Source organism: Triticum aestivum, chromosome 4D (genome assembly GCF_018294505.1).
Source record: "Triticum aestivum cultivar Chinese Spring chromosome 4D, IWGSC CS RefSeq v2.1, whole genome shotgun sequence".
In the NCBI taxonomy this organism is placed as follows: Eukaryota; Viridiplantae; Streptophyta; class Magnoliopsida; order Poales; family Poaceae; genus Triticum; species Triticum aestivum.
Genome location: NC_057805.1, coordinates 470259845 through 470274708, shown reverse-complemented (window position 1 = coordinate 470274708; position 14864 = coordinate 470259845). Strand labels below are relative to the sequence as shown.

The window sequence follows — 14864 nt, the reverse complement described above, 5'->3', positions numbered from 1 at the left end:
AATTAGCAATTTAGATCCTCGCAAGAATGCCTACGTAAATATCAGCAAGTAGATTACGGAACAGATTAAAAGAAGCTAGTACTGCCAAAATCTTTCAAGATACAGAAATGAAGTTGCCAAGTTGCGGGCAACAAGGCACATGCGTTCTAATTACTCAGTCCCGGCGGCGGCCATGCGCGGACCAATTACCAAACACATGCAGCCCTAATTAAGCTGCACTTTCTGCGCAGGCGCTTCTCCTTTGTTTTCTTCCCGGTAAACAATCATCACGTCTACGTACATGCATGTGTGGAGTATGTATTAGAGAAGCTTTTGTTGTAGCTAGGCAGGCTTAGTATTTTACCGGTGCCGACGTGGACTAGACCGTTGATACACGTCAGCTGTTGGTATTTAGAAGTGGCGGTTGATTACTATGCACGCGGAAGCGCAGTGCTTGTGAAAATGGTCAAATTTGATTTAAAAAGACAGCATTAAACTTGGCACGAGCCAGATGGTCAAATTTGATTAAAATGAGAGAATGGTTAAATTAAACGCAGCACGAGTTCAGGCTCATGAAACGTTGACCGTTTCGCTCACATGCATGCAAGTTGCAGCTCCGCCCTGGTCAATGTATGAAGCAAGTGTCATCCCTTGCTCGGTCGTGAGTCGTGACATACAAGAACATCAGATGATTGTTTAGCTATTCAGTTTTGAGAGCTGCATATTATTGCCAATGAGCAAAATATATTTATATCTGATACTTGGATTGGTTGCAATTTAAAGATAACCTTTAGGAGATGTGTGGATAACAGGTTGCTGCTCCTTTGGTTTGATTTAGTGAGTATTGCTTAATCCTTGCATTTAAATGAATGGGGATGATCCTATCATTTGGAAGTTGGAATCTAATGGACTTTACTCTGTTAGATACATGTATGCTCTTGCCAATTTTAGGCGGATTGTTCCTGTTTATGTTCCTGCTATTTGGCAATTGATTGTTCCTCCTAAAATTCGTACATTTTTATGGTTTGTTTCTCATGACAAACTGCTTACTAGGGATAAGGTTTTCAAAAGATAGCATTTAGATGTCCCTTGTCTTTTCTATTGTGAAGCAGAATCATGCGCATGTTTTTTGACTATGTGATTGTTATTGAAGTTTGGAAAATTATCAGCTCTCTTACTAGCATTGAACATGTCACTTATGAATGCATGGCTAGATGGTGGGTTAGCAACAAAAAGAACCAAGCCAATAACCTTGTTCATGCCACTACTCTTTGGGCTATCTGGAGATGCAGGAATGATCTGTGCTTTAAACAGAACACTTGGCTTTGTTTACATGTGATCCCGATGAAGATTGCAGTAGCATGCTCCTAGTGAAAGATCATGTGGGGCGCATGGAGGAGATTAACGCTTTTATGCATTTCTGCTAATTCAATTCAATCGCGAAAATGGGACGGACTATTTATCAGTTTCTTGGAACAAGAAAATGGTGTCATCCATCTCTCCCCTTCGTCTCCCTCGTTGCTTCCGCGCCATTTGTCTCGGAGGAGGTCACGGCGAGCCCTCGTCTCGGGCTCGGCCTCTGAGCCTCGTGTCGCGTCGCCTTCTTCTTTTATATTTATTTTGGCAATTCAATTCAATCACGAAAATGGACATACTCCTTATCATCTGGCCGAAAACAAGAAAAACGGTGTTGAATATTTCTCCCCTTTGCCTTCGCCCCCCCCCCCCCCCCAACCCCCCTCGCAAGCCCGGCAAACCCTTGTCGAGGACTCGGCCTCAGCCCTCAAAGCTTCATGCCACATAGTCTTCTTCTCCAAGAAAATAGCCTAACTCTTGCGCCATTATCAAACAAATGAATATTAAACATGCACGAAAAATATCAAGATGAATGCAGGTGGAGTAGTACATACCACTGCCATTATTGGCAGCGCTCCGGGACAAATGTATCTTGAATTGAGAACATAACATATAGACTGAAGAGCTCATTGTTAACTGTTACGTGTGTACTTCTCTCCTCCTTCCTTTATGTTGACTGACTTACTAACTAAATTGTGTACGTAGTTAATTAGTTTTTTTCTCTGGGGTCGAACTCATTGTTAACATCTTCCTGCTCCTATATAAACCCCCACAAGCCTGTCATCTAACACACAAGCTCATCCCATCTTGAGCATCAAACAAACAGGAGCCAGTCCAAACCAAACTCGTAAGCCAAAGTAGCAATACAAGTACTTCTAGCTAGGACACGTCATGGCAACCTTAACTGCTAGTGCCAGTTCGGCCATGCAAGAAGCAGCGAAGACGCCAACCGCCTCGCCGCCCCGCGCCACAGCCGCCTCGACAGCTTCGCCGGCTCGCTACCGGCCGTCGCCTCTGGTCATATTCAGCGCCTGCCTCGTCCTGATCGGCGCCGGCGGGCCGCTCCTGCTGCGGGTCTACTTCGTCCACGGCGGCCAACGCCTGTGGCTCTCCGCGCTGCTCCAGATCTCAGGCTGGCCGCTCCTCCTCCCACCCCTGTGTGTCTCCCTCTTCCGCGGTCGCCGCCATGGCATCGCCAACCTCCTCCTCCCGCCTCGCCTCGTCGTCGCGGCCGCCGTGCTCGGCGGGTTCTACGCCGTGTCGTGCTACGTGTACGCGATGGGGTCGCAGGCGCTGCCGCTGTCCACGTCGTCGCTGCTGCTGGCGACGCAGCTCGCCTTCACCGCCGTGTTCGCGTTCCTCTTCGTCGGGCTCCGCTTCACACCCTTCTCGGCCAACGCCGTCTTGCTGCTCATCATCGGCCCGGCGGTGCTCGGTGTCGGGCCAGGAGCAGGGAAGCCAGCGGGCGTGACATCCAAGGCGTACTGGACCGGGTTCTGCGAGGGCATCGCTGCGGCGGCGCTCGCCGGGCTCGTGCTGCCGCTCGTTGAGGTCGCCATGGAACGATACGGGCGCCGGACGGGACCCGCCGCGAGGACGCCGCCTCCCTACTCCACGGTGATGCAGATGCAGGCCGTGATGGGCGCCGCCGGCACGATCGTGTGCTTGCTCGGAATGGCCATCAAGAGCGACTTCGGGGCGCTGCGGAGCGAGGCGGCGGCGTTCGGGCTCGGCAAGACCAACTACTACCTGGTGCTCGTGTGGGACGCCGTGTCATGGCAGCTTCTCAACCTGGGCATCATGGGGCTCATCACCTGCGCCTCCTCGCTCCTCGCCGGCATCATGATCGCCGTCCTCCTGCCGCTTTCCCAGATCCTCGCCGTCATGTTCCTCCACGAGAAGTTCGACGGGCCAAAGGGCATCGCGCTGGTGCTCTCCCTCTGGGGCTTCGCCTCCTACATGTACGGCGAGAAGGTCCAGCAGAAGAAGCTGGAGGCGCAGAAGAGCGAGCTGCAGCAGCAGCAGCAGCAGCAGGTGGGGAGCGAAACCGGAGACCTGGAGCTGGCTGCCCCTTGAAGACAGACAGACAAGTTTTGTGTGCGACTGCGCATGTAGTGTGGCTGATATACTGGTGTATAGTGAATTTTCTTTTTGCCTTTCATACATTGTGTACGATATTGTGTTTCATATTAGGTAGCACAGACAAATTAAGTGCTAGTACTATTCAGTTTTCACTTCCTTGGGTCGGTTTCTGAAATCTAATGGACAAGTATTGCTGCTTCATTCTTTCACTGAGATAATATAGATGTCAACATAACATTACTGTTTACTCTTCGATCAAGATGATAACCAGACTTCAAGTTCGATGTCTAGTGTGCTCAGCTTTTCCACCATGTCAAGAAATCAGCAGAACTTCTGCTATCCTGTTCAGAGAGACAGCGGTCAGCAGAAGAGTTCCACTCCCACATTTGAAAAGCAGCAGTGCCGATATTGTACTGTACTCATGGGCAAGAACTGAACATTTCTGAATTGTAACCTAATGTGAGTTCCACTCCCACACGCGCAGATATGTTGTCAAATAATTTCAGAATTTTTCAGAATGTGTAAATATGAATTTTTGTGGTTGATTTCATTAATCTCACCACCTAATGTGAGACCCTATACTAGTCTTCCCCAAGATTCTCTTACAAGATACAGAAGAACAAACCCATTCCATCAACTACGTATCATTAATCTATCAACAACTGATGACATAGTACTGTCATACTGTAACATATACCGACTTACAGTGCTGAAGACAACGCCTGGTGAGTATAAATTTGACTCCGTTCAGTTTTTCATAGCCACGGGCACAGCTGTGGGGAATACAGACACAACAAATTGGTGCATGTTATTGTTAAAGAGGGAATTTGGAGGCGAGATATACCAGAAAATAAACAGCCAACAGCGAAGAGAACTATATGAACAAGATGGTTCGAGCCATTCTGTACGATTTTGTTGTTTATTCTCCTCATGCTGTTCTTTAACCCTTCGTGAGCATCTGTCAGAGTCATTTACTGAAAAACATCCACAATATATAAATTAGAGATACTTCCGTTATCTCATAATATAAGTTGTTATTACAACCGTTATGTAATAATATCTTATATTATGGGACGGAGGAAGTAAATAATACTACAACTACAAGAGAAATTCCATGTTTCTAACATAAGCATACCATACGTCGGATCCCATTATTGGTTCTGTACCAGTTCTAGGAAAGCGGTAAAATGAATATACTAAGATATGTGCTTTTGTCTTCTGTAGAACACAAGTCGCCCAACTAGCTAACATAAGGCCAAAACCAGTGTATTGCCACTTTTATACAAGGATGGTTAGGCAACTAGTAGCGTGCAAAGAATTGTAAAGGATCGCCAATCGTGTTTGAAGAAATGGGCAGATGAGGTATGACTGATTGATATGTCATAACCCCGCAAAAAAAAAAAGATATGTCATAAACATATTAGTGATAGTTGTCATAAACATAATAAGGATGGATAGGTGTTTGGTCTATCATTATTCACGTACTAGCTGAAAGATGGGATCATTTTGGGACATGGCCTCTGAATTGATCTCTTTAGCAACCTGCAACACCAAACAAATGCCTTGTAAGGATAATAGCCCAAACAAAATTATCAGCATTAGGACATCATGGCTCACATAGTCGCATGGAGCATTGCACGATCGCACTACACGCTAAAGCTCTAGCCGCCCCAGTGGTTTCATTCAATTCCAAATACTATAACATGCACAGTATATTCTGTTCATACACGGTGCAGAAATCCATCAACCAATTACAACATCTACAATCAGACCTCTTAAACCCGCCTCATACGGTCGGCCGGGGCCGCCCAGTCACTGCCCGGTCACAATTTTTGACCCATACGGATCCGTCAAACGCCCTCAAACGTTCGGGTTGACCGGCACCCCCCATATCGAGCCCAAATATGGGATGGATATGGGGCGTCTGGGCACGCCCACCACGTCGGCCTGATGGTCCGGCCCCACACGGGAACGTCCGGAAACCCAGCAGTCCGACGGATGCCACGTCTGTCGCTGCGGTGTGAACGCCGCGTGGCGCCGCTCCGGCTCGCCGCCCAAGATGAATCCGGCTATTTAAGTCGGCCGGCGTCTCGCAACCCTAACCCATCCCCACCCCCCCTCTCCGCGCCGCCAGTCCGAACCCATCCACCTCCTCCCTCTCCCGCTCTGGCGCTCTGCCCACGCTCCGGTCGGAGCAAGATCGCCTACTATGCCATACTGACGTCGGAGCGCCGCTACGAGATCCAGCAGCAGATCCAGGCGAAGGAAGCCGCGCGCGCCGCCCGCATCACTGCCGGGCTGCCTTCGGACTCGCTGGAGCCGGAAAAGGAGGAGGAGCAGCCGGGGAAAGAGGAGGAGGAGGAGGAGATGGCTCCGATGGAGCTAGAGGTGGCGGAGGAGCCGGACCAGCAGGTGCCGGCCTTCAACATGGAGCAGGCGAAGGCGGAGTTCGCCGTCGCCCAGTCCGATGAGATGGCCGAGTAACAAGTCATCCTGGAGTCCATCCAGAATGAGGCCTATGTGGAGGCCAACCGGGCGTTTCTCCGGCGGGAGCAGGCGGAGTCCGACACGCTCTTTGCCGAGCTCAACGCAGAGATAGAGGCGGAGGAGACTGGAGCGGAGCAGCCGGAGCTGCAGCTGCCGCCCATGCTGCCGGAGCCGGGCACGGAGACCGTCGTGATCTCCGACGGGGAGTAGATAGGATTGACGTAGTACGTAGGCTCTATTTCCTTTTGCATGTCTTTATAAGGATATAAGAATCTAGTATGAGATATTCGGATACAACAAGTGAAATTTAAGTTATGCCTGGTCACTTCCCGCGGACGTGCTCGGACGCGTCCGCAGGCGTTTGAGGGGCCAGATTTGTCATATGTGACTGCAAATGCTCTTACTCCTTTTAGCTTGTTGAGCTGTCCATGGAGTCCGAGAATATGATAATCCAAATCTGCATCAACTGTTGAGCTTGACGAGGCACCTGGCCTAGCCGTTGGCCCTTCCATGCAGAACGGATAAGTGGGGGGAATATCAAGACAAAAATTGACAGCATCCATCTATTCTTGTATTCGAAGATAAAAACACAAGCGAACTCCGATGTACTGCCTCTGTAACTTTTTATAAGACGATTTTGTTTCATGTAGAATTGTTAAAAACGTCTTACATTTTGTTACATAGGTTTTACTACATACAGTAGAGACTAAAATGGGGGTGGGGCAAAAGAAACACATAACTCATGTTTGTCTAGAAGAAAAGCATAGAACTCGAGCAGCAACACCATGCTATGCGATACCATAACACATTTCGTGAATTGTTAACCTAACCGGAAATTCGCAGCCTGGAGAGGGGCGATCTCGAAAGGTCGGTGTAATGTATTGCGTACTTCTTCCGGGCTTCACCATGATTCATCAGTGGTGGTGGCGTGGATTGAAAACTCTTTTTAGGGAATGCCTGCTGGCACTTTTATTTATAACGTGGCAATGTTACATCAAGAAGTAAGGTAATAAGAAATCAGGAGCAACATCCACCCAAACATAGCTATCTTAGAATCAAAACAAGTCATAGCCAGAAAGTGTGCCAACATGTTTGCTTATCTGGGACAGTAATTGAAAGAGATTGATGTAATACCATGAGTGAAAGCAATCAGCAAGTAACGCTGAATTAGGTCCTTGAATATCCATCTTTCCGTTGCATGCATCCATCAGTTCCAAGCAGTTGGATTCCACTTCAACTTTTGAACATCCCATATCAAAGATCATTTGGAGCCCTCTCCGTAATGCTAGTGCTTCAGCAGGTTGTGCATTGTATGCATGATCAAACGTTTCAGAAGCTCCCGCAATCGCTTCCCCACGGCAGTTATGCAAGATCGCCGGTACTGCACCCGTACCATCCTCGAAGAAACACGCATCAGTATTCAGCTTGTATGACCCCGGCTGTGGTTTTTTCCATGTCTTTTCCGGGATCAAAACATTATGCTTCGGAGCATGGTTAACTGTGATTACTTGAATAGCAAAAGCTGAACTAGCGGCCTGCTTAATCGACTCACCCTTCACGGCCTCCCGACATTCCCACCAAATATACCACGCAGCTACCGCAACCGTTTCCTATAACCCAACTGAACTAGTGATTGAGCATGTGATTCCCTGCCGTGTGACTGATGCTATTTACAAAATGTGTGGCTTCTTATAGCTCTGGAGACCACTTAGCAAGCGGCGCAATCGGGATAACATGGACATGATCATCGCGGGACTTCGCTCCACCGCTAGCTCCATGGCTCCGCTGACTCCACCTCCACCTCCGGAGCCTGATTAGCTAGTAGCTTTATTTCATTTGCAGGGGTTTGATGTGTTGTGCCCCTAGCTCAACCTCTATTACTGTCTTATTGCACTCTTTTTCTTTTGCTTCTTCTTGAACCTAAACTGGTCATGTATGGTTGGTGTTGTTGCTTTATAATATAAAGCAGGCGCGAACCCTTTTTCGTATTAAACCCAACTGTCCAAGTACTGGTGATTTTGCGGGAGTCGCAAGATCTCCTCCATCACCACAGATCCTGATCGATCACTTTTTAGGTTTGTATCCACTATTTCATTCAAACCCAATGACTCCCAGACTTTGCGAGCTCTTGCGCAAGTGAATACTAAGTGCCGGATATCTTCAGGCCCCTCTGGACACAAAGGGCACTCGGGACTGACCTTAATATGTCGATTATGCTCCATGTAGTGCTCGCCAAACAATTTTTTTGACTTTACTCTGTACTTGTAGCTTCCACAGGACATCCCAAACCGGATTATCTCTAGTGGTTGCTCTCAGCCCAATCTTGCTCCAAATTGATGCTCCCATTCAATATAGTACGCAGGTCTCACTGAAAAGCAAAACGACTTTGTGGCATGCCATGCTACAAAATCCTCCAATAAGTGTTTAGACAATGGGATTTTCAAAATTCTTTCCATGTCTATTGGCAGAAATATGCTTCTGATAAGAGCTTCATCCCATGAATGGGTGGCTGGGTCAATAAGATCTTCCACTTTCTCAACAAGAGCTTGGCCCCTTCTGGTTAGAACCTTTCTTGTAGGGCTCTCTGATATCCATCGGTCATTCCAGATATTTATTTGAGATCCTGTACCCACTCTCCAAATATTACCCCTCTTGAAAGTTTGTAAACCTGCCACAATGCTCTCCCATGTGAAGGATGATTCGAACCTTGGAAGACCAACAGCGCGGAGGTTGCTTCTTTTTGCTCGGTCCGAGTCTGCGATCCTTGTCTGAACCATGGAAGATCAGACGGCTGAGGAGGGTGGAGAGGCACCTCTGGGCCTACCTGTCAAGACTATGTAGAGACCATACTGCTACGTGTTTCACCGGTAGCAGCATGAACAGTGCAGGACTACAATGACCGACAATCAATACTAGTAATTTGTCAAACAAAAACAATCAACGGTACCTGGAATGATCTCCCTCTATTTTAACTGAACATGGATAACCTGTTCATTGATACACAAGGCACGTCTCTTCAGAGAATTATTAATAACATTCAGTTCCACCGGTTAAAACTGCTTCTTTCTTTTAACTGCAATTTTGCTCTAATCAGGCTAACCTCAGAACAGCTTGGTCTACTGCTATTGCAGGAAGCAAAACGAAATTCAACCAAAGACAGAAGATAACAAAGACCAAACATGACAAGATGGATATGAACCCACAGATCGAACGAGCGGTTCAAGATGATGTGCACTGCAGCAAATGTCGCCAATCCGACTACAAATGATAGTGTTGTAGAGTGCATCTTTCTTTGACTGCATCTCACCTGCAATCAGCCTACTTTGTACTACAAGCATACAACCTCAGAACAGACTGCTCTTGCAGGAAGCAAAATGAAAATTCAATCGTAGACATCAAACAACACATTGAACGAACATGACAGGATGGATATGATGCCACAAATCGAAAAACCCAGTTCAAAGTGACACGAATCGCAGCAAACGACAACACCTATCAAACTACACATGGGCAACTCCCAGTTTGTCTGACACACAAAGTATACCACAACTGTATGCTAGTCCAAACCTATAGACATCACTAAGCTTGCAAAATACGGGCCTCCTGGAGTGCTTCCTGCAGGTGCTTTACAGCACTGTCATAGTACACAAAGCCCATGAACCAAAACTCGTGATTATCGACCGAGACCACCTGGATGTATTTCTCAGCTGCGTTTGTTCTGCTCGTCGAAGGATTAACGGACCTCAGCTGGGCTAGCGGGATGGCAACCTATTGTTCACAACACAGAGACAGTGTTAAATTACACAATCAAGCAATTTACAGAATAGCTTCTATAACTACAACATTTGCAAGTTACGGACTAATATCAGCAAATGTCATTGCTAAAATATGGTTCTGAACACAGTGCTCAGGCCAAAAAGAATGAACATGATCGATTCCATGAAGCATAGACAAAAGCAAACCAGATTAAACGATGCATCAGCATTACGTTCAACACGTTACATGACAATAATAATAAGATATCTTGTTCATTCCATATCCCTCCCTGCATTCCTAAATATAAGTCTATATTTAGAAACGGATGGAGTAGTTAGCATGTTTTCTTTCAATTAAAAGAGATGAGCTCCTGATTTAGATGAAATTAATTATCAATGTTATTATATACCAAAAATAACATTTAGCATCATTTACAATTAGTTGAGCAGATTTAGTTATTTCCTAGGCAATATGTGAATAACATGAAGTACCTTGTAATAGCTCCACTCATTTTTGTCCCCAACCTTGTATGCAAGTGGGTTATCACTACAGAAGGCCAACTTTACATTGGACAGGTAGAGCACACCCATAACAGGACCAGCAGAGGTTGACAGATAACATGCGAATGGCTTCTTGAGTTTTTCTTCAGGGAGGACATCAAACGTTTGATGGAAGATTTTCTCATATCCACCTTCTGCTATGACTTTGGTGATCTGGGAGACCCTGCCCATTGCTGCATCAGCAATACTTGGTCCAGTTTTCACTGTTACAAGGCATATAAGAATATGTTTAACATCTCATACTGTCACAAGACAATAATAATTGCTTCTGTATTCTATCATGTCATACTGAGAGCTCTGCACTATGATAGTCTGCTCAACAAAGCAAGCATGCCACAAGAATGTGACAGATAACTAATGTGTCTGAATGATAAGGGATAGGTGACACTTTCGGTGCAAAAGCTATCTTAATTCATGTGCACTGTTCATCACAGAGATTTAAATACAATTTAGAACATGGGAAAACGTTGGCACAATTTACCTAATATTCACTATGCATAATGCAACCAAACAACTGATACCAAGTCTCTCTTATGCTCATCTGCACCACAATCAACCCAATCACATAAAGCTAAAAAGCCACAGCACAAATCATATTCTATCACCATCAGCCTAGTTCGCAGACATGGACAATACATCCAATAAACTACTCCCAACTGAAGAGCAGCTTTAATTCAGTATATGCAATGCCCACCAAAATCCCAACACAAGCACTAACGAAATCCAGTGGAACAAGAATAAACTATAAATAAACCTCCTAAACTAATCTAGATATACTGGTCCAACAATCCCACCAGCATAATTCTCACAAAATCCAACGGTGCTAACCAGCAACACTGCTAAGCCTGCTAAATTCCGTGCTAGTGCAGTCCAAAAGCATAGCACGCACGAAACAACAGAGCATTAACAATTCGATCTAAACCGGAACCACTCAGCAGAAAGCTCGAGAATCGAATCTCACGGTGCTGCCAGAAGTTGCCGGCGGTGTTCTCCGTCTTGCGGGCGGCCTCGCCGAATCTCTTGCCCATCTTCCCCAGCACGTCCTTCACCGAGTCCATGGTGTCTGCAGAGACACGGCAGCGCCACGAAATCGTCAGGTTAAAAAAAGGGGGGGGCAATGCGAACCCTTCCGCAATCGGAAGCAAGATGGGACAGATTTGGGACTCACTCTTGGGGGGCGGCACGGAGCCGGCGGCGGGGCCGGAGACGTAGGGGTTGCCGGAGACGGGCGGCGGGGAGTAGGACGCGGCGGCGTGGTACGGGGGAGGGGGCGGCGGGGCCAGGTCCTCCGGCGAGAGCCTCGGGTACGCCGCGTGCTCCGAGGGAGCGGGCGCCGGGACGTAGTCCGCTGCGGAGGCGGCGGCGGCGGCGGGCGGAGGATGCATGTCGCCGGCGGGGAGGTGGGTGGGTAGGGCCTGGGCGTCGGCGGGTGGGTACTGGCAGGCGCCCGTTGGTCTCGCCTGGCGTACGATTTGCTTGCCTGGACGGGACCTAGGTGCCGCGTGTGGTCTGCGGCCTTTTGCCTTTTCTCTTTTTCTTCGGGGTTTTTAACGAGGAGCGGTCTCTATATATAAATCTTGAGAAAACCATGGTCATCTGAATAACACTGTGACGTCATCGCTCAGCGGTTTCTTCGATCTGGAAGCTCCCGAAAATGCTTAGCCACGAAGGCGTATGGCAGCCACAATATCAGCGCTGATACGGCGTGTGAATTGTCAAACCTGGAATGCTAGGAGTACGCGTGTGGGTCTGAGGTCCAGTCGTGCGTGCCGTGCTCCCTCCCGTGCACGCGTTAATGTCTGGAGGTCCAGCATGTTGCGTGTCTGTCCTCTAGTTGCAGCTGAGATCCAATCTGATCGAACCGTTGCTTCTCGCACACTAACGGTTGGATTAGTTCCTCCTTTCGAGTTCGGACCCTGAAATCCCAACAAAACTGGGATCTGCCTAACCTTTCTTTTAGGCTAAAAAACACACTCGCTTTATTGATTAGTGACAAGGTTCAAAGGGATATAACTACGGAAACACTAACGCCCATACGTGTGGGCGTTTGCATCTCGCCCACACGCGTGGATCCGCGTCCGTTTGTGGGTGCACGAATCTTGGCATGTTTGTGGTGCCACATAGGACTAGGCTGGTGTGTGGGCGTTCACCCGGTCGCCCACACGTCCGTTTCACCACGCGGAGGGGCCTGTGTGTGGGCGTTTAGCAGTTCGCCCACACATCAGTTTTCACTCACGTATAAGGGCTGGTGTGTGGGCATTTGCCATCTCGCCCACACACCCGTCTCTTCTCCCACACCCAAGCTGCCAGTTGCCATGCGTTTTGCAGTGTACATGGCAACTGCCCTAGTGTGCTTGCAAGCAGATGGCAGCTCTCTCTTTTTTTTAACCCCAACATGTCAGTTGCCATATGTTTTGCAGGGTACACGGCAACTGCCCCTAGTGTGCTTGTAAGCAGATGGCAACTCTCTCTTTTACCCGAACATGTTGTTTTGTCATGTCTCTTTGTAGCGCTACATGGCAACTGCTTAGTGTTAGTAGGTGGCAACCTCTAAAGTTTTCAAATCATGACAACTATAGTAAACCAACCATACATGGCAACAGCTGCAGTTGTCCAAAATGGCATCTGGCACTTGACCAGAGATGGCAACTGCAGTTGAGCAACCATGGCAACTGTAGTTGTCCGACATGGCAACTGTAGTTCAGCAACATGGCAACTGCAGGTAAACGGACATTGAAGAGGGTCCGGACCATGGCAACTGCGGGGACGCGTGGTGACTGTCACGCTCGGTGTGCGGGACCGGAGGTAGGTTGTTGAGAGAGGTCGTGTGGGCGTTATGCATTTTGCCCACACGTAGGCGTGTGAAAGGGACCGCAAGGGAAAAAAAGAGGCGTGTGGACGCTAGTTGTTTTGCCCACACATAGGCGTGTGGGCTGGTCCTCTTAGGCACCACACAAAACGTGTGGGCAGACCGCTTAACGCCCACACGTGTGGCAGTTATCGTCGTCCTATAACTAACATCAAAGGGCTGAAGAAGCCACAGATGGCGGCCTTTGAGAGACCTAGAGGGTATTTATCGAGACCATGTACCTTGATGGTTGATTCCCGCTCTTCAAAGATGAAAGAGTAGGACGCAAACTACGCAGAGGTGGCGATGATTTCTCTCACAATGCTAGCATAAACCCTTATTTTTCGCGAATACGCAAGGTGCGTATCTTTTCATTGATAGAAGGAGAGTACAAGCGTTACAACGCTTACAAGGCCATGTACGCTCTAGGCATGGTTTACAAGCGTGGGAGCAGATTAGAGTAGGGGGTATGCTCAGCCCGAACACAAAAACAGGAAATTACACGCCGGGGATGATGTTTTGTAACCCAATGGCGCCCGCCTTGGCCCAGAGGCGCGCCTCGTCCTTGATGGTATCAGAGGTGAGGGTGATCGATGACCTTGCTCCGTCACAGATGCATGCGTTGTGGTGCTTCCAAAGCCACCATGATGTCAGGATAATGAGAGAGGACAGGCCCTTACGCATGGAGGCCGGCGCGTGGTCGAGGGAGGAGCTCCACCAGGTTTGAGATGGCGTGTCAGGGTTGGGAAGGCTGATCGTCGCACGAGCCCATCCGAGGATCTCATGCCACACCTGGCGAGAGAAAGAGCAGCCTACGAGGAGGTGATGCATGGTCTCCTCCTCCTGATCACACAGAGCACAAGCTTCCTCGTGTGGTAGGCCGCGGCGTGCCAGTCGCTCCGAGGTCCAGCAGTGGTCTTGCATGGCCAGTCATAAGAAGAACTTGACGCGAAGGGGTGCCCAAGGTCGCCACGTGAGGCGCCAATGTGGGTCTTCACAAGCACCGATGAATAGTGCCTTATAGCAGGAACTCGCCGAGTATGTGGCGGAGGAAGTCCATCGCCATCGGAGCACGTCTGGCACGGGGGAGAGGTGGGTGTAGCGCACTAGATGCCAGAGCTCGACATATTGCACCATGGTCGCCAGCCCAAGTGCACCACGGATGTCCTGCACCCAAGAACGCAGGTATAGACCATCACGCACGCTACGCTCCTTCTGCAGGCGCCTCGGGACGAGCACACAGACGAGCGGGGCAATCTCGGCCGCCGATCAACCGTCAATCCAGTGGTCAGTCCAAAACCTGCAGGCGTCTCCTGCACCAAGCTGCCAAGTCGTGGAGGCTCTGAAGATTGCGCTCACGTCCGCGTCATGAGGTATGTGGAGGTGGCTCCAAGGGCGTGAGGCATCCGTACGTTGGAGCCAAAGCCATCGAACACGGAGGGAGATGCCCGTCCGGTGGATATCTCTGATGCCAAGGCCACCAAGGGAGATGGGGCGGCATATGCGCTGCCAGTTAACAAGGCACTGGCCACCATTGGCCTCGTCTGAACCTGCCCAAAGGAATCCTCGAATGATCTGGTTCACTTTCTTGATGGCAGTGTTGTTGAAGGCAATGGCGGTGAGGAAGTGCGTGGGGATGGCACAAAGGACATGGCGCACAAGGGATAGTCGGTCTCCTTTGGATAGCATAGAGGCCCGCCATGTGGAAAGCTTGCACCAAGCTTGTCAATGATCGGTTGCAAGCTCGTCGAGGAGGCCTTGCGGACGGAGAGGGGCAGCCCAAGATAGGTGATGGG

General features: G+C 48.9%; 2 protein-coding genes across 2 annotated transcripts; one reads left to right on the top strand and one right to left on the bottom strand.

Annotated features, from left to right (window-relative positions):
- The first annotated feature begins 2132 nt into the window (after positions 1–2132).
- On the top strand, positions 2133–3569 carry LOC123100369 (purine permease 3-like). The gene has a single exon (XM_044522305.1). It carries the CDS (start codon positions 2227–2229, stop codon positions 3409–3411), a length of 1185 nt encoding a protein of 394 aa, XP_044378240.1. The 5' UTR covers positions 2133–2226; the 3' UTR covers positions 3412–3569.
- Positions 3570–9311: 5742 nt separating this feature from the next.
- Positions 9312–11761, bottom strand: LOC123098717 (GEM-like protein 1). The gene is made up of 4 exons (XM_044520781.1): positions 11389–11761; positions 11182–11283; positions 10152–10423; positions 9312–9672 (listed from the first exon to the last, which is right to left on the bottom strand). Exons 1-4 carry the CDS (start codon positions 11603–11605, stop codon positions 9484–9486), a joined length of 780 nt encoding a protein of 259 aa, XP_044376716.1. The 5' UTR covers positions 11606–11761; the 3' UTR covers positions 9312–9483.
- Between the last annotated feature and the right edge of the window lie 3103 nt (positions 11762–14864).

Excerpts from the sequence above, each read along its gene's own strand:
- LOC123100369 (XM_044522305.1), top strand. The coding sequence starts at position 2,227 with ATGGCAACCTTAACTGCTAGTGCCAGTTCGGCCATGCAAGAAGCAGCG.
- LOC123098717 (XM_044520781.1), bottom strand. The coding sequence starts at position 11,605 with ATGCATCCTCCGCCCGCCGCCGCCGCCGCCTCCGCAGCGGACTACGTC. Across the intron at positions 11,284-11,388 it reads CTCCGTGCCGCCCCCCAAGA|ACACCATGGACTCGGTGAAG; the intron begins GTGAGTCCCAAA and ends GTGTCTCTGCAG. Across the intron at positions 9,673-10,151 it reads ATGAGTGGAGCTATTACAAG|GTTGCCATCCCGCTAGCCCA; the intron begins GTACTTCATGTT and ends TGTGAACAATAG.